The 19,250-nt window shown below is 41.8% G+C and overlaps 1 protein-coding gene across 2 annotated transcripts in view; it reads left to right on the top strand.

The window, feature by feature from the left end:
* The window catches only part of EPB41L4B (erythrocyte membrane protein band 4.1 like 4B), a 279,948-nt gene that overhangs the window by 196,142 nt on the left and 64,556 nt on the right, over nt 1-19,250 (top strand). Inside the window, exon 19 of one of the 2 annotated variants that reach the window (XM_050937694.1) lies at nt 1,006-1,073. In XM_050937694.1, the coding sequence (XP_050793651.1) occupies nt 1,006-1,073 (68 nt within the window). Of the gene's footprint in view, nt 1-1,002; nt 1,074-19,250 lie in introns of both variants that reach the window. The other variant, XM_050937692.1, reaches the window with a different exon arrangement.

The raw sequence follows: 19,250 nt of genomic DNA, 5'->3' as shown, positions 1-19,250 counted from the left end.
CCATACCCAGCCCAATTGTGAACCACACATGTAGTGTGGAAATACTTAAAGAAAAGTATCTAATCAGTTTTATAGGTTAATTATAGATTTCTAAAGTGCTCCAAGTGTTAAAAAAAAATCTACATGTTAAGTGTTGTTATTTTAATAAACAATGAAAAATTAATACAATAGATAATAAATTGTCTGCACTAACTCCTCTCTATCCTTTAAATACAGTAGGTAAAGTCATTGACCCTCTAGTCTACTATAGATACGGAGATACTCTAGTGTTTGTAAACAGTATTAGTATAGTGGGTGGGGACCAGGTACAATATTGCGCTGGTGATATGTGGATATTGGAGTCTTGGATCTACACTGACGAGTAATAAACAGCTAAGTCAAATTAGCTGCTGTGCTGCTTTGTCTGGTAATTTCATTTAAGCAATATTGCATCCATACATAGTTGTTTTTCCAGCATTTGTAGACAAGAGAGATGGGTTTGTGGCTTGTAGGGGAATGGTAGATTGGAGAGCTTTTTGTGGATTTTATGTAGAGACTAATTGTTTGTAGAGGTATTACTTTTTCTGTTAATTTTTCAGTGTCTGAAGAATCATGAGATTTGGCGTGGTGATTCTAATTAGGCTGTGGATATGCAGGTGGAAATAATCTGCACATAGTTTAGTTTTGGGGAGGGGTTAAATAGAAGAAAAAAAAGGTATGTTTGGTTTCAATGGTTCCACTACCTATGCTCAAATATTTTATGGAATATGCATTTATATCCGTGTTTTTTCCAATAAGATCATCTTCCCACAATACTATTATACTGTGCCCTGTATTCTGCAGCTGATCAACTTTTAAATGAATCTGAACAGAAGCAAATGGAAAACAAAACAATTTGTAGAAATAGTTATATAGTAAATATATTATACTATAAAATACTATAAATATATACCATACTATAAACCTATAACTATATACCATAAATATATTGACATTATACTAAACTATGTCTCTTTCCTTTAGCAGATGGGGAAAGAAGAGACACCATTTGTAAATACCAGTAAGACCTCCAGTCTGCAGGACCCTAATGTAAGGTCTGTTACTTCTTGTTTGTAGGGAAAACATCAAATAAATACATTACATAGTACAACATTTTCAAAATGCTGCCTACAGTATGCATGCCAAATCCATATATACATATGTCAATTACTGTGGGAAGTCTGGCAAGCAGCAACCTGATTATACAATGCATTTTTTTTTCAAACTACAAGCTGTAGTGAGGTTGTGTTTAAACAGTGTGTCTAAGAATATACAGTCTTCAAAATCTCAGCGTCAAAATTCAGGCAGGAGAAAGACTTGCAAAGATTTGTGTAGACCATTTCAGTTTTGCAAAGAGCAAAAAAGAAAAAGCATTTTGGGTAGAAAATATGTATAAGAATCATAACCTTTAAGTTGAGTTTACTAAAACTGAGTATTTTTAAAATATAGTCTCTGTTTTCTGTATTTTGAATCTGATTTCCACTCTGATGCAACGCTGCTGTTTCTAAATTAATGAAATCTTCAGATGCTGCTGCTACTGTTGTAATATTTGTATTATTGCAGTAGCAACTAGAAACCTCAGTCATGGACCAGGACCCCATTGTGCTAGGTATTGCACAAACATAGCCCTTGTTTGCTGTTAATGTTTCTTTCTGTTTCCTGGAATTATTTTAACGGTGAAAAAGAGAGCCTTTGTTTTAGTGCACAGAAAATGTGTTTCTTTGGATTTCTTGATCTGCAGGAAGGGCTGGTTTGGATTGCATTTCTCTTGCACTGAAAGCTGATTCTTCTCACAGGAATTTTCCTTTTTCAGATAACCACGTAAAAGAGTGTCATACTTTAATGTTTTGTTCGAATCCCAGAGAATACATTCTTAATACAACAGGCTTTGTTTTGTTTTGTTTTGTTTTTTAAAAAAAGCGAACGTTACTGTGTGGGATATTTGGAAGCATGCTGCCTTTACATGAATGCTAGTAACATCATTTTATTCATCATTAGTGTCAGAAGGGTCACTCTCAGAGCAGTTTCAGATGGGAATAAATTGATGTACAGTATTGTCGTCAAGCAGGCTGTCATACAGCTAATTGTGGTAGCTTGTTGAGCTTGTTGGTTACTTCATTACAGAATGAACATATTATTTCAAAAAGCTCATGGGTCCTCAGTTAATAGTTGTATTTCCCTAGGCTCAGGCAGAACTAGTTGAGCACCGGTCCTGCTCTCTCTTGGGCTCTCAGTCTGGCAGGATTGCAGGTGATGAATCAAGCACAGGTGTCATGGTATAATTCCCCACTCTGAACCTTAGCATCCAAAAAATGGGGTACCAGCATGAATTCCTCTAAGCTCAATTACCAGCTTAGTACTTGTAGCGCTGCCACCAACCAGGAATTCCAGTGCCTGGTACACTCTGGTCCCCCTCAAAACCTTGCCTGGGGACCCCCAAGACCCAGTCCCTCTGGATCTTAACACAAGGAAAGTAAACCCTTTCCCTCACCGTTGCCTCTCCCAGGCTTCCCCTGGAAGATCACTGTGATTCAAACTCCTTGAATCTTAAAACAGAGAGGAAAATGCACCTTCCCCCCTCCTTCTCTCTTCCCCTCCCAGATTCTGCCTGAGAGAGACAGTAATCCTAACACAGAGAGAAAATTAACCTCTCTCTCTCTTCCCTCCTTTCTCCCCACCAGTTCCCTGGTGAATCCAGACCCCGTCCCCTGGGGTCTCACACCAGAATAAAAAAAAATCAGGTTCTTAAACAAGAAACTTTTAATTAAAGAGAGAAAAACAGTAAAAATTATCTTTGTAAATTTAAAATGGAATAGGTACAGGGTCTTTCAGCTATAGACACTGGGAATACCCTCCCAGCCCAAGTATACAAGTACAATTTAAAATCTTTTCAGCAAAATACTAATTTGAACTCCTCCCAGCCAAATACACATTTGCAAATAAAGAAAACAACCATAAGCCTAACTCACTTTATCTACCTAGTACTCACTATTCTGACCTTATAAGAGCCTGTATCGGAGAGATTGGAGAGAAACCTGATTGCACATCTGGTCCCTCTGAGCCCCCAGAGTGAACAACAACCAAAAACTAACAGGACACACACAAACTTCCCTCCCTCAAGATTTGAAAGTATCCTGTCCTCTGATTGGTCCTCTGGTCAGGTAACAGCCAGGCTCACTGTTCTTGTTTACCCTTTCCAGGCAAAAGAGATATGAAGCACTTTTGTTCTATTAACTCTTACTTATCTGTTTATGACAACAGGTGTTCTTTTCTCCCTCTTCTCTCCCCTCTCTTGTGGTGTAACAAGATGCCAACAGGAGGAGCTGCTGAGCAGATACAATAAGACAGGGACAGCAACTGATCAAAGCACTCCCAGCTCATACCAGAGCTGCCCCTGGCACTGGCGGGGACTTGGTAACCCCACCACCTCTCAGTATTAATGAGACTGATTCAAACACTCAACTTCATAAATCAGAGGGCAAGACATATTCATAATTCATAATCAAACATGTTTTCTTAACCAAGTCACCCTCAACAGCCACAGTTCAGAGCCTAATGGGCCACAGGTTTGGACACAACTCCGTTATTTTAATTAATTTGGAAATTATTGGGGATATAAATAAAGTATCTCACTGACTGCCTTTCTCGGCTTCCCTCTGTAACTGGGCTCTGTTCCCTCCATTTCTGTAACACATTTTTCACCTCTGTTTTCCTTTAATCTGAACATACGGTACCACAATACATGCCCTTTACCATGTCAGTGACACCAAGGAAATTGTGCCAGCAGAATATTTTACTTACAGTGTTGCTAGCTCTCTTGTGACATTTTGCTGTTTTTCTTGAAGCCTCAGCTTCTGGTGTCACATGAAAGCTGAGATTCTAAGGTAATTTTTAAAAAAAGTAAGTTACCAGCCCCCATGGCTGCAAAGAAAAGCTTGAAAACACGACCTCTAAATGCTCAAACAATGAAGGCAGATAAAAAGAACCCAACATTTATTATTTTAAAGTCTCATGACTTGTTCGAGCCTGAGTCGTCATGTTTGAATGCCTGGGCCTGGCAATACTGCACATATCAGATCAGGCTATGTGGATAGGTAAGGTTTTTAATTGACAGCTGAATGGATTTTTCAACTAAAACTCCTTCAGAACCACTTTGTACTCGTAAAGTGCACATTTGGGCCCAGACAATACCCCATTCCACAGAAAAGCTATGGGGCAGGAAGTTTTGGGAGAGGAATTCTTTGTGAGGAATCCCCTGGTGCAGATCCCTCATACCAACCCAATGGAGGGGTTGCCCTCTGTAGAAAAGTTTGCAGGGCTAGCCCTCAAATCTGGCAGATTTCCAGGGATTAGCACAGATCCCTTGGGGTGGGGAGGGTAGGTAGGAAGGTAGAGGCCTTGGAATCTCATTAACAGGGAACCCCGAGCTACAGTGGTGCCTTGCTCTATTATTTTTTGCAGAGGTTCTCAGTGGAGCCAGAGAGTGGGAGGACTCACATCCCCTGTCCCCATCCCCAGCATGCCCCTGCTCATGCTCATGCTGCTCAGTCTTCATCCCTCTCATATGGATCCTAGACCTGCTGACAGGCTTCCGTGAGGTCAGGAAGGTGGGATAGAAGAAGGTAGACCCCTGGCAGGGGAGGGTCGTGCCTTAGAGGCATCTGATTTCCCTCCCTCAACAACATGGTTTCCATGCAATCAGAAAAGGGGGCCACATGCAAAGGGCTCCCTGCAAGTACAGTTTGGGGTGGACAGGGACCAACTGGGCCATGCCATGGCATGACTGAGTAATTGTAAACATGGAACCCCCAAATGCCATTTTAAGTCATTTTTAAGAGTAGAACTGCACATTAATGAGTACTCAAAGCTGATTCACCTCAGTTAGGTAGTAATGACCATTCCAATTCTCTAAATCAATGACTGCACTACAGACCAAATATCATCTAAGTAATTTCCAAATAACCACAAATTTGGCATAAACATAAAACTGAGAATAATATCAAAATATAATTTAAAGGTAAGCTGCCAAGGAAAAAATGGAGTGGGGCTGGAGGAGTGTTTTCTGTTTTATTTTAACCTGTATTTTAATTTAATTTTCTTTCACTGCTTCTTTCTGATATATGGCTTGAAATGTTTTTTGTTTTGGTTTGATTTTGAGGGCTGGGAGTCTCCTTTTCTCCTGTTTATTTTATATTTAGCATGGTTTGGCGAGTCAAACTGACATAGAACCTGGTTCAGACATGACTAGTTTAAATCCAAACTTAAGATTAGTTATTAAATTCAGTTCTTAGGCCTATCTAGTGGGGATTTATTCTGGAAATTTCTGTATGGTAGTCCAGAAAAATCTGAATTTTTTGTTACTTAAAAAGCAAACTATATACATGTTTATAAAAGCTCTTTATGAAATACATGAGTTTCGCAAACTCCTTGAGAATAGGAATCCTGAGTAGAAGATTACAATTATTTACTGCCCATTACTGATCCTGGGCTTCTTTTTCTGCTCTCCCTAATGTTGCTAAGGAGGGAACTAGTTAATCAACACTCTGTAAGTGTCCATGCTGATTTTATTACATCCACTGCCTCTTTCTACTATTGATATCAACAGATGTTGCAGAAATGCCTGTGGGATCTAGCAAGGTGGATGGGATTGATTTTCTATGGCTCTATTTTTCCCTTTCTGGGAGGTCAGCAGGAGGTTGGTGTGGAGTAATTGTTCATCCACCCAATGGACCCTCTTATCTCAAGAGTGAAAAGAATTCCACTCAGGCAACATACGTCTGATGCTATTATGAGACACAGTGAGAGGGTTTGGGCTATGGTGCCATCTGTATACTCAGGACATTCAGCTCTGCATTTCATTTTCATTAGATCCAGATGGTGCTGCTTTCTTGTTTGCCTACCCAAGGCATTGACCCAGATGAGAATGAGTTCGCTGATGCTCTATCTGGATAGAACAGAGGCGATGTGGCTTAGTGGGGTGAATCCGCTAAAACAATTTACATGGATTGTGGCTATATTCAATATATTGGTAGAGTAAATAGCAAATAACAGAAATAACTGGCAGTAATGGGAAATTTTAACTACTAGTACAGTCTTCAACTCTAGGTGCCACATTTTGAGAGAGATGTGGAAAAATTGTAGAAAATCCAGAGGAAAGCAATAAAACTGATGATAGGTTTAGAAAACCTGACCTGTGAGGAATGGTTTAAAAAACTGGGCATGTTAAGTCTGAAGAAGAGAAGACTGAGGGGGACTTGATAGTCTTCAACTATGTTAAGGGCTCCTAAAAAGAGGATGCTGATCAATTGTTCTCCATGTCCACAGAAGGTAGGACAAGAAGAAATGGGCTTAATCTACTGCAAGGGAGATTTATCTTAGACATTAGGAAAAACTGTCTAACTATCAGGGTAGTTAAGATCTGGTATAGACTTCTAAGGGAGGTTGTGGAATCCCTATCATTATAGAATCCCCTTTATAAGAACAGACTGGGCAGACACCTGTCAGAGATGGTCTAGGTTTTTTGGTCCTGCCTCAGAGTAGGGGGCTGGATTTGATGACCCCTTCAGGTCCCTTCCAGCCCTATATTTCCGTGGTTCTATGTCTACCCTGTACCGGAGAGGCCTGCAGTCTTTGAATTCCTTATGAATTCTAACTTCTCCTGGGTTTGCAGTGTCAGTAGCAGTTTTTCCAGTTCTGATCCCAAAAGGTTACAGTCTCTGCTTGTTGATGAAAACTGGATCAAGTCTCCCATACCATTGTCATTTTCTAGCCTTTTCTTAGGCTTCTCTTGAGGACTATTCAAAAGCTGTAGCTAATGGCCTGCTTGCTTATTTAGAAATGGTTTAGCGTAAGCACATTACACCTTTGCTTCATGCAGAGTATTGCCTTTCCATCTGCTTGTAGATTTAGTTCAATGTGTTAGTTTTGGTCTGTGAAACCCTGTATGACCAAGTAACCCCTTGGCTAAGAAACAGATTGCCTCCTTCACAAAGCACCGTCATGATCCTTGAGAACAGATGAAATACTCCTATCATCAGTCCTTAGATTTCAGCTCTTAAATACCCATGTTAGGGCTTTCTTATTAGACTTTCCCCAATGGCAAAACTGATTCCCCTTGGGGTCCAGCAAAGCTTTAGCTAACTGGCCTTCAGAGTGCCGTTCAGGGCTCCTCTTTTTTGATTAAGCCTTTATTTGACCTTGAGCTAAGACTGTGGAGTACTTTTTTCCTTTCTGATAGGTTGGGATCGTAGATGGTGTAGGGATTCGAAACCTTTCCATGGCAAGGACCCATATCTTAATAGTTTATCTCATGGAACCTCCCCATTCATTCATATTTGTATGGACCATTTCCCCTCCCTGTGTCACAATCACATAATATCCTTAGAATTCTTTGCTTCAGTCTTCATAGCTGAGGATGTTAGGGAGATTCCCAAACCCGAGCCATCCTTTGTAGGTGACAAATCTAAGGAATTGTCACAGATTGAAGTGTCACTAGAGAAGGTTTTGGAATTAATTGATAAACTTAACAGTAACAAGTCACCGGGACCAGATGGCATTCACCCAAGAGTTCTGAAAAAACTGAAATGTGAAATTGAGGCACTATTAACTATGGTTAGTAACCTGTCCTTTAAATTGGCTTCTGTACCCAATGACTGGAAGATAGCTAGTGTAATACCAATATTTACAAAGGGCTCTAGAGGTGATCCCGGCAATTACAGACCAGTAAGTCTAACATCAATACCGGACAAATTAGTTGAAACAATAGTAAAGAATAAAATTGTCAGACACACAGAAGAACATAAATTGTTGGGCAAAAGTCAACATGGTTTCTGTAAAGGGAAATCATGTCTTACTAATCTATTACAGTTCTTTGAAGGGGTCAGCAAACATATGGAAAAAGGGGATCCGGTGGACATAGTGTACTTAGATTTCCAATAAGTCTTTGACTAGGTCCCTCACCAAAGGCTCTTACCTAAATTAAGTTGTCATGAGATAAGAGGGAAGATCCTTTCATGCACTGAGAACTGGTTAAAAGGCAGGGAACAAAGGGTAGGAATAAATGGTAAATTCTCAGAATGGAGAGGGGTAACTAGTGGTGTTCCACAAGGGTCAGTCCTAGGACCAATCCTATTCAACTTATTCATAAATGATCTGGAAAAAGGGGTAAACAGTGAGGTGGCAAAGTTGCAGATGATACTAAACTGCTCAAGATAGTTAAGACCAAATCAGACTGTGAAGAACTTCAAAAAGATCTCACAAAACTAAGTGATTGGGCAACAAAATGGCAAATGAAATTTAATGTGCATAAATGTAAAGTAATGCACGTTGGAAAAAATGCACAACTATACACACAATATGATGGGGGCTAATTTAGCTACAAGTAATCAGAAAAGAGATCTTGGAGTCATCGTGGATAGTTCTCTGAAGATGTCCATGCAGTGTGCAGCAGCAGTCAAAAAAGCAAACAGGATGTTAGAATCACTAAAAAAGGGACAGAGAATAAGACGGAGAATATCTTATTGCCCTTATATAAATACATGGTATGCCCACATGTTGAATACTGCATACAAATGTGGTCTCCTCATCTCAAAAAAGATATTCTGGCATTAGAAAAGGTTCAGAGAAGGGCAACTAAAATGATGAGAGGTTTGGAACGGGTCCCATATGAGGAGAGATTAAAAGGGCTAGGACTTTTCACCTTGGAAAAGAGGGGACTGGGGGGGATATGATAGAGGTATATAAAATCATGAGTGGTGTGGAGAAAGTGAATGAGGAAAAGTTATTTACTTGTTCCCATAATATAAGAACGAAGACTACCAAATGAAATTAATAGGCAGCAGGTTTCAAACAAATAAAAGGAAGTTCTTCACACAGTGCACAGTCAACCTGTGGAACTCCTTACCTAAGAAGATTGTGAAGGCTAGGACTATACCAGGGTTTAAAAGAGAACTAGATAAATTCATGGAGGTTAAGTCCATAATGGCTGTTAGGCAGGATGGGTAAGGAATGGTGTCCCTAGCCTCTGTTTATCAGAGGGTGGAGATGGATGGCAGGAGAGAGATCACTTGATCATTGCCTGTTAGGTTCACTCCCTCTGGGGAACCTGGCATTTGGTCACTGTCGGTAGACAGGATACTGGGCTGGATGGACCTTTGGTCTAACCCAGTATGGCCGTTCTTGTTTTCTTTACCCTGTGGGAACTTCAGCAATTGCTTACATGGACAAGTAACATAAGACCCGAGAACATTTTTTGCTGATTTTGTCAGGGCTGTCCACTCTTCCCATAACAAAGTAGCCCTTATAAACATCAGGAGGGGAGCAGAAAAACCCTTTATAATATTTTAATGGAATTAAAACGAAATTCAGAGCATGCTATTTGAAGAGTGCTGCATCAGAAATTAAATATTTTGAAATCAGTCTGTATCAAAACTTCAAATTGAGAGTGTCACTGTAAAGCATCCTAGTTCATCAGATACAATGTGATTAGAACAAGAGTTGTCAGACTGTGGGTCAGGACCCCCAGGTGGGTCACGGCCCCGTTTTAATGGGGTTGCCAGCGCAGGTGTTAAACTTGATGAGTCCTGGGTACAAAGCCCGATCCCCACTCCTCCAGGGCCAAAACCCAAGCTCGAGTCCCACTCCCCCAGGGCTGAAGCCCAAGCCCGAGCCCCACTGCCCAGGTTTGACGCCAAAGCCTGAGGGCTTCAGCCCTGGGTGGTGGAGCTCAGGTTACCGACCCGCTGCCTGGGGTTGAATCTCTTGGGTTTTGTCTTTGTTCCTTCCCCCACCATGCAGGGTGGTGGGGCTTGAGCTTTAGCCCCCCTGCCTGGGGTGACAGGGCTTGGGCGGACTCAAGCTTCGGTCCCCCTCCCAGGGTCATACAGTAATTTTTGTTGTCAGAAGAGGTTGCAGTGCAATGGAGTTTGAGAACCGCTGGATTAGAGTAACTCTGCCAAAGAATCCATATGCACTGACGGTCTATGATTATGTTACAATAATTTCTGCCCCATGTCCTTGTGCTGTTTGTGTTCTAATGCCATGGTAGGTTGCCCTATCTCATTTGTAGTAATGAACAGCTGAAAGAGAGGCAAATATTGTAATCCAGTTCATCTTTGGTAAACTTTTCAAAAAAGCCTCAAGTGATTTAGGGCCATATTTTAAAGGTATTTAGGTATCCCCTGATTTCAGTGAGAGTTAGGCATAGGGTGACCAGACATCTTGATAAAATTGGGACCTTCCTGATATTTAGGTGTTTGTCCCACCTCCCAACTGATCTTTGGTCAGGACGCAGTTGGTCCCGATATTTCATTCCACTGGCAGCACTCGCCTTTTTTATTTATTTACTTATTTTTGCTGCTTCACTGGCAGCACTCGGCTTTTTTTTTTTTCCTCCTCCACCGGTGGACTCCCCCCTCCCAATGTGTCCTGATATTTTCTCCCTCTCATCTGGTCACCCTAGTTAGGCACTTAAATATCTTTTAAAATATGGCCCTGAGATCCTAAATCCCATTTTCAAAAGTGACCTAAGGACTTAGATTCCCACTGACTTTCAATGTGATGTAAGCTCCTAATACACTTAGGCATTTTTGAAAAGTTTACTTATAGAGAATTAGAAGCACAGATCTTCTCTTGATGATGTACGTGTGCAAGATGGATAGCTTTCCATAGTCATCCACATCATAACGTCTATAGAAGAGTCATTTTGTTCCACAGTCTGGGGTAGATTCTCATCCTTACTCATGCTGCGTAGTAGATTAGTGCAGATATTTGCAAAAGAAGGTGCTACTCAGCATGAGGAAGGATGGTGAAGTTTGGAGATAAAATTAGATTTTCCTTTTCTTTTGTACAATCTTAAGTTTACAAACTTTTTCAAAAAGACCATGGTGAAATTCTTAGAAGTTAGCACTCTGGCACGTACAGTATTTATCTACTGCTTGCTTTTATCTTGTTTATGCCACTGTGTTTTGTATAATCAGTTGTGCTAGACTACGTTGTACTGTTTTATCAGATGAAGGCTTTTGTAGTTCCGGGGACACAGCTTCTCTCACAGATAAAGGCAAATGACTGTATTTCAGTTTGAAGGCCCACATCCCTTTTCAGTTTTACTTTGTGCACCAGTGCAGTATTTCAGGCCTGGTCTACACTACGCGTTTAAACCAATTTTAGCAGCATTAAAGCGATTTACTGCTGCACCTGTCCACACAACGAGGCCCTTTATATCGATATAAAGGGCTCTTTAAACCGGTTTCTGTACTCCTCCCCGACGAGAGGAGTAGCGCTGAAATGGGTATTACCATATTGGATTAAGGTTAGTGTGGCCGCAAATCGACGGTATTGGCCTCCGGGCAGTATCCCACAGTGCACCACTGTCCGCTCTGGACAGCAATCCGAACTCGGATGCACTGGCCAGGTAGACAGGAAAAGCCTCGCAAACTTTTGAATTTCATTTCCTGTTTGCCCAGCGTGGAGCTCTGATCAACACGGGTGGCCATGCAGTCCCAAATCCAAAAAGAGCTCCAGCATGGATCGTACAGGAGATACTGGATCTGATCGCTGTATGGGGAGACAAATCTGTTCTATCAGAGCTCCGTTCCAGAAGACGACATGCCAAAGCATTTGAAAAAATCTCAGACAGAGGCCACAGCAGGAACTCAGCATAGTGCTGCGTGACAAGCGTAATGGAAAGCCAAAGAATCAAATGGATGCTCATGGAGGGAGGGAGGGGGTACTGAGGACTCCACCTATCCCACAGTCCCTGCAGTCTCCAAAAAGCATTTGCATTCTTGGCTGAGCTCCAAATGCCTGTAGGGTCAAACAAATTGTCCAGGGTGGTTCAGAGTATAGCTCGTCAATTTACCACCCCCCCACCCCGTGAAAGAAAAGGGAAAAAAATCATTTCTTGACTTTTTTATGTCACCCTATGTCTATTGCATGCTGCTGGTAGACACGGTGCTGGGGCAATGAACAGGAGCACCCTCTCCCCTCCCCTCCTCAGTGGTAGACGGTACAATATGACTGCTATCCATCGTCGTCATCAGCCCGTGAGTGCTCCTGGCTGGCCTCAGGTGAGGCCTGGGTAAAAATAGGAATGACTCCCAGTCATTCCCAGTGGATGGTACAGAACGGCTGGTAACCGTCTTCATCATAGCAACTGGGGGCTGAGCTCCATCAGCCCCCTCCCTTTCATGTGTAAAGAAAAGATTCTGTACTGCCTGGACTATCATAGCAGCGGCATGCTGGGCTCCTCTCGCCCGCACTGTTTAATGTCCTGCCTGGACTATCATAGCAGCTGGAGGCTGCCTCTCCCTCATTTTATCTCACTAACAAGTCAGTGTTTCTTATTCCTGCATTCTTTATTACTTCATCACACAAATGGGGGGACACTGCAACGGTAGCCCAGGAGGGTTGGGGGAGCAGGGAAACAACAGGTGGGGTTGTTGCAGGGGCACCCCCTAGAACGGCATGTAGCTCATCATTTCTGTGGGATCTGACGGAGTGGCTGTGCTCTCTGGTTCTCTGGTACACTGGTTCTCTAGTACACTTGCACCATATTCTAGGCAGGACTGACTCTATTTTTAGATACCATAAAGGAAGGATTGACTCGGGGAGTCATTCCCATTTTTGTCTTTTGCCCCTGGCCGACCTCAGCCAGGGGCACCCATGACAGCAGCAGACGGTACAGAACGACTGATAACCATCATCTCATCTCCAATTTACAATGGCATGGCAGATGGTACAGAACAACTGATAACCGTCTCTGCTATCTTGCAAAGGCAAATGAATGCTGCTGTGTAGCACTGCAGTATCACTTCTGTTAGCAACATCCAGTACACATACGGTGACAGTAAAAAAAAAAAAAGCTGAACGGGCTCCATGGTTGCCGTGCTATGGCATCTGCCAAGGCAATTCAGGGAAAAAGGGCGCAAAATGATTGTCTGCCGTTGCTTTCCCGGAGGAATGAATGACTGACAACATTTATCCAGAATCACCCGCAACACTGTTTTTGCACCATCATGCATTGGGGTCTCAACCCAGAATTCCAATGGGCGGGGGAGACTGCAGGAACTATGGGATAGCTACGGGATAGCTACCCACAGTGCAACGCTCCAGAAATCGACACTAGCCTCGGACCATGGACACACACCACCGAATTATTGTGCTTAATATGGCCACGTGCACTCGACTTTATACAATCTGTTTTACAAAACCGGTTTATGTAAAATTGGAATAATCCCGTAGTATAGACGTACCCACAGTTTGAACTGTGGGGTCCAGTGCTGTTTTTACAGTGAGGTCGGCTGCTAAACAAGTAGAGCCACTCTGTGCCTGTATGGAAGAAAAAATCCAGTAACAACCTGAGGGGTTAAAGTAGTAAAAAGCTCTATTACAAGCAAAGCACATTTTCACAATATAGAACTCTGCAAGTATTCAAGTGCTGTGCATTAAGACAACCAGGCACTGGGACTGTTTCTTTTTTTAGTTATGTCACCCAATGTAGCTTAGATTTCTGCTATGCTCTCTGAAAACATTGCAGATAGGCTCAAGCAGAATTGACACAGCTAAACCAAGCATCAGTTCAGTGGGCTGTGTTTTCTTGAAGTACAAATATCAAAGTAATTCATGAACAGGGAGAGGTGAACTGTAACAGTCCCAACTCAAGATTAGGGTTGAGAGAATAATGCACCACAAATAATGAATCCAACTAGTTTTGTTTTTCTTTCTGCTTGTGAAATATAGATGAGCAGATGACAACTTTCTCCTGCTGTTCAACATTATCCAATAATGTTTGGGCCATTATAACGACTCTTTGGAATAAGGATAAACAGGATTCTGAGCATATTCATTGTTGGTGAAATTTGCAACCATGCAGAGAGAGAGCACAATATGCCTCTTAAGTCCTACTTCAGCTCTGTTTAGAGGACTTAAGTGATGCATAGATCTTGCATTGGGCTTTTGTTCATGTGTGAATTGCACTTATTTGTAATTATGATTGGTCAGCCAAGTCATATGGTATTGTTCCTGCTTCTTGATTTGAGAAGTACACTAATGCTTGTGGTCCAAATACTTGCATATGCAAATTTAAAATTCCTTTTTTGCAAATGCTTGTGGTCCAAATACTTGCATATGCAAATTTAAAATTCCTTTTTTGCATATATCTGTGAACATTTGTACTAGTCAAAAAATATTGTGTGAATGTCTGAAGAAAGCAAACAAAAAAAGCGAAAACTCATTTTAAAATAGAAACCAATATTTGCCCAAACTATTTTGCAATAGTCACTGCTTGGTGCCTCAGTTTCCCCATCTGTAAAATGGGGTTAATGATGCCAACCTCCTTTGATATCTTCTCATGAAAAACTATATAAGAGGCAGGTATTTTTATTACTCCAAACAATATAATCAGGAACAGTGACCTCATATATCTGATTTCTGAATGATGGCTGTAGCATACATTAGCAGAATGCCCTGATTTTCCAACCCCATGACACTGGGCATTTTTTTTGCAGGGCATCTAGTATAGCTGAATATATGCACCTTAGATCCTTAATTGAAGCATGACGACGTATTGCATTAAAAAAACGGTACGGAGGATACACAGTGCTTACTATGTGGTTTACCACCATCTTGTCTGCAACTCCTTTGCTAGTCTGGAGAGATTTCCCTACTAATGAATTAACTACTTGGACATGGCCTATAGTCCCCATAGCAATTATTTTAGCATCTGCCATAGCAAATTCAATTTGGCTAACAGTTGCTATAGCTCTGTGTGGAGTTAGTTCCGGCTCAAGTAGTAATCTCTCATGTATTCATGGATATAGCTGTTTTTGTCACAAGCTGGCCTCTACTCATCTCTTTGGACATATCCCCATAATGGCATGTAACAACATGTTCCAGTAAAGTAGCAACATATCAGTCAGCTGATTCACCGATTTTTCTGTACACTTGGTAAAATGCGGATCTTTCTATTTTCACATTCATTTTAGCAATGAAAAAATTATATAAAACTGAAACTGCAGTAGCTGTAGCAATTCTCAGGAAGGAGAAACATATGCATTACGCTCTAGTGTTCAATATGTGGACATGGTAACTGCAAGGCTAAATTCTGGACATCTCAGTTACCAACAAGCCTACAGTTCTCAGCCGGCATTAAATTGGGGAAAAGGGGTGGAGGTGGGGGAGTGCAGTTCTTTCTCCGCTAATAACAGAGGCAGGACTCCCAGTCTTCTCCCCAGCTTTGGAGAGCACTGTGATGTCCGCACAGCTCCCCCCCTTTCTGGGTTGCTTCTCCTTCATCCTGTGTCAATCTATTTTAGCCCCTAATTCTCAGTCATATAAATCCAGTATAGAACAGGCTTACTAGAACAGAGTAGATTTCCAAGAGCAGATGACATAGGAGAGTAGCAATATTTGTTGACAGGAGCATCTAATCAGGAAAAAGAGATTGTACTGCTGGCACACATATTAGGATAGTAACTCAAGTATGCTCCAATTTGATCTTTATCATCTTGCAAGGTAAATTCTAAACAGCACACTAGCTTACATGTGTGTCACAGACAAATGTGCAGATGACTGATAGATAAATGCATATTGCTAACAGACTCCAAACCCTGGTATGATCTCGTCAGATCCACAGATTATGCACTATTTGGATTTGGATTTAGGATTTTACTATTATTGGAACTTGTTGTGTAGTATTGGAGTGAACTAAAAGGGATACACAGATCATCACATCCCTAGCTGGGGAATAAACCATCTTGAACATGTTAAAATGCTGTTGGGCCTTTTAGGAAGATTTTAAGGTTTACATTGTTCCAAATGGATTATAAAAATAATTGCAACATGCCTGAGGAATAGCAATGTTTGGTTATTACACATATCATATACAATCAAGAATAAGTATTGTTGGCTGGCGATTGTCATCGTCAGTAGTCTGACATGCTGGATGAATACTTGTAGCAAAGCACACTGGTTTCAAGTTTGCAAGACTGAAATCATTTTACAATTGGTTTTGGACATTTTTGTGAATATGGTTTTATTCCTAAAAGGTATTGGAATAGATTTTCCTATTACTCCTGCAAATTTGAGACTGACTTGCTTGGGGGTTGTGATGCATTGCGTGGTGAAGGTTAGAGTTCTTTCATTTGCTGAATTTACTCCATGTGGTAGGAGGCTTAAGAAAAGCCATTTTGGCTCATTTTCCCAGAAAGAGGTGATGTGTCTTGTGTGCTTTCTGTTGATTGCATCCAGAAAAACTGTTGATTGCAGCAGCACTAAGGAACATCTATTTTCAGAGAGGGCTACGTATATCCTCCCCCCAGACACCCAATGGATTTTCAAGAGAGCAGTGGTCCTTCTTCCCCTTTTTGTGGGTAATTTCCTGAGTTAAAAAAAAATACACACAACAAAAATTCCACTGTGTGAAATCATATTGACACCCACATGCTTCAGCAATGGGGCTGCAAACTTTAGATCCATTGCACTGACCTCTATCTCTTAAGCAAATAGAGTAAGTGATAGCAGTAGGCGGTTGTCGTCCTCTGTGTGGACCAAGACTATCAGAGGATGAAATAGTGGGTTCGCGAGTGGTTTTCACCCATATTTGCTCACAGCAGAGGAATGGTAAGATTCAGAAATCTTGTGGTCTATGCCAGGTTCTGGAGGGAGTGTGCTCTAGGGGTCACACACTTTTCTGCCCTGTTCCCTCCAAGCCTTACCTCTTCTTCATCCATCACCTCCAGACTGATCCAGTTCTTTATCTCTCTTCTCTCAACTCTTTGTGCCAATCTTAATTTTCTCGCCTAATCAATCCCCATCTCCAACCCCTGGCTTCTCATGATAGTTCCAGTCTCCTTGCCCAACATATCTCAGGCTTCCCCTCAGACCAAGTCCCAGTCTTCCCTTCATCCAGGCTCCTCATCCCCATCTCACCCAACCCAGCATTCTCATCCAATTGCCGTTCTCTCCTCCCTCTCCCATTCTCAATCTGTGTTGAAACTTTCCAAAATGATTCACCTTGAGGCAGACAGGCAGCATGGGAAATATCAGCCCCAAATGGTTAAAGTTTGTTAAATTGTAAGCAACAAAAACCGGGGTCTTATAATGGGAAGTGTCTGGTAACCAGCTCTGCCTATAATGTGCTTTTACTTTTTGGTGCTGCTGGAGCTCTTTTGTTAAAGATAGTATATTTACAGTTCTGATTATTTCACTAAAGGTTTTCAAAAGACTGGATGTAGATAAATACTAACATATTTTTCATCACCTACTACATTTTAGTCATCATTTACCCTCTACTGTTAGACACATAAAATTATTTGGATATACTATAATTAACCGAGTGTACTTTTTTCTTTTTATTGATACATTTTGAAAAACCACAACCAAAATTAATATTGACAAAGTAAGTTTTATATAAATTCTAGTTATATGCCAGGCAAAGTAATATTCACATACATAAACATAAGAGCTTCCATTTCTGGTGTAAGTCAATGAATTATAAATGAGGATCCATCGTCTAGTCAAATGTTTCCATTGGCAGATCAGCTATTTGTACTTTTCTCATTACTATCACTTGATATTGTCTCTCATGTGGTGTGTTTATTGACTAAACTATTTATTTTCATGGTAACATGCTTTTGGATTTTTATCAACAGTCTTGTATGCTCAACATGCCAAATGGTTCAGCATTTGTCTGCGAAATTCTTTCAAGACCAACTGTTGCATTACCTTTGTTGATCCTTATTATTCAAATTATTTCATCTTTGATAAGATTGCAGATAGGAATATTCTTCTTGTGTGGGTGAAGCTACAGTCACCATCTGGTGCTTTGAATATTCATTTCTTATATTTCCTTTGCAAATCTTACAATCCAAAACCAATTAAAGCTATTACATTAAGGCTAATTACATTAGGAACTGTATAATATGAAACGCAAGTTGAAATGTTATATCTCAGTGCTGTCTGATGTTAGTCACCAGAGAAGAGAGGGGAAGAAATATAAATTATGTCAAGTTGTGCAGAGGTCACTTTGTGTGGGGAAAAAAGTACTCTTACAAGATCCATCCACAAAATAACCTCTGCTCATGTGACTTATCAAAATGAGATGCCATTCATGGATTGTGTAGAACATTTAAAGGGCATCTCTGCTCCACTGGGCTCTTCAAGCTTGGCTCTCCTTTGGTTGGACTTGAATATGCCCATGGACTCCACTAGGCTTTTTGGGCCTGGCTAGTTCTTGATTGGGGGGAAAAAAATAAGAGGTGATATCTACCAGACATGATCCTCTTCTGGCACCAAATTCATGGTAAGTTACTCATGGTAAGTTGTGCAGCTCTGTGATCCTCCCTCTCCTTTCTTATGCATGAGGAATGTAATAATTAACAATACTAACATTTCTGTTATCACTAGGCATCCGAGTTATATCCCCACTGAGATGGATGCAGGGGAGAAAGTAACTTACAGGACTTACCGGTACTGCCGGAGTCCTGAGTGGTGGCGTGGCCTCTCAAGATTTATAGGCCCTGGGGAACCAGCTGTGGCTGGGAGACCCAGGGCCTTTAAATCAACCAAGGGCTCCCAGCTGCAGAGGTGGCTGGGAGCCCTCAGGGGCAAATTAAAGGGCCCGGGGCTCTGGCCACCAGGGGGAACCCCGAGCTTTGCGGGGCTTGGGCAGGGATTTAAAGGGCCCAGAGCTCCTGCCAATGAGGGAAGCCCGGAGCCCTTTAAATCCCTGCCCCGGCCCAGCCGCCGGAGCCGTGGTCGGGATTCAAAGGGCTCTGGGCTGCCCGCAGCCACAGGGAGCTTTAAGCCCTTTAAATCCCCACCTCAGCCCAGCCACCGGAGCCACGGCCGGGATTTAAAGGGCTCTTGCCGGTACGCCGTACTGGACTGGACCGGCTTACTTTCACCTCTGACTGTGTGTGTATGTGTATGAATATGAATGTGTCACAAACAATGCAGCTGCAGCCTGCCACTGACCAGCAGCGACCCCAGCAACAGGCCTCTGTGGGCTGCTGCCTGCAGAAAGTCAGCAGGTGCCGCTGGGCTGGGTCTGCCACGGAGTAAGTAACCAAGGCAAAAATCACAGCCAGCCAGCCAGGGAGGGAGCCGGTGGGAGGGAAAGTCAGGGGTGAATGAAGGACAACTGGAATAGCCTTCATGAAATATACAAGATATTTAGAGAAAGTTTTGTCAATTTCAGCCTCTGCACTCTGCAGGCAGGACAAAACAAAGAGATC

Source organism: Gopherus flavomarginatus, chromosome 2, assembly GCF_025201925.1.
Source record: "Gopherus flavomarginatus isolate rGopFla2 chromosome 2, rGopFla2.mat.asm, whole genome shotgun sequence".
NCBI lineage: Eukaryota > Metazoa > Chordata > Testudines > Testudinidae > Gopherus > Gopherus flavomarginatus.
The sequence above is the reverse complement of the archived record's forward strand: the minus strand, read 5'-3'. Positions and strand labels throughout refer to the sequence as shown.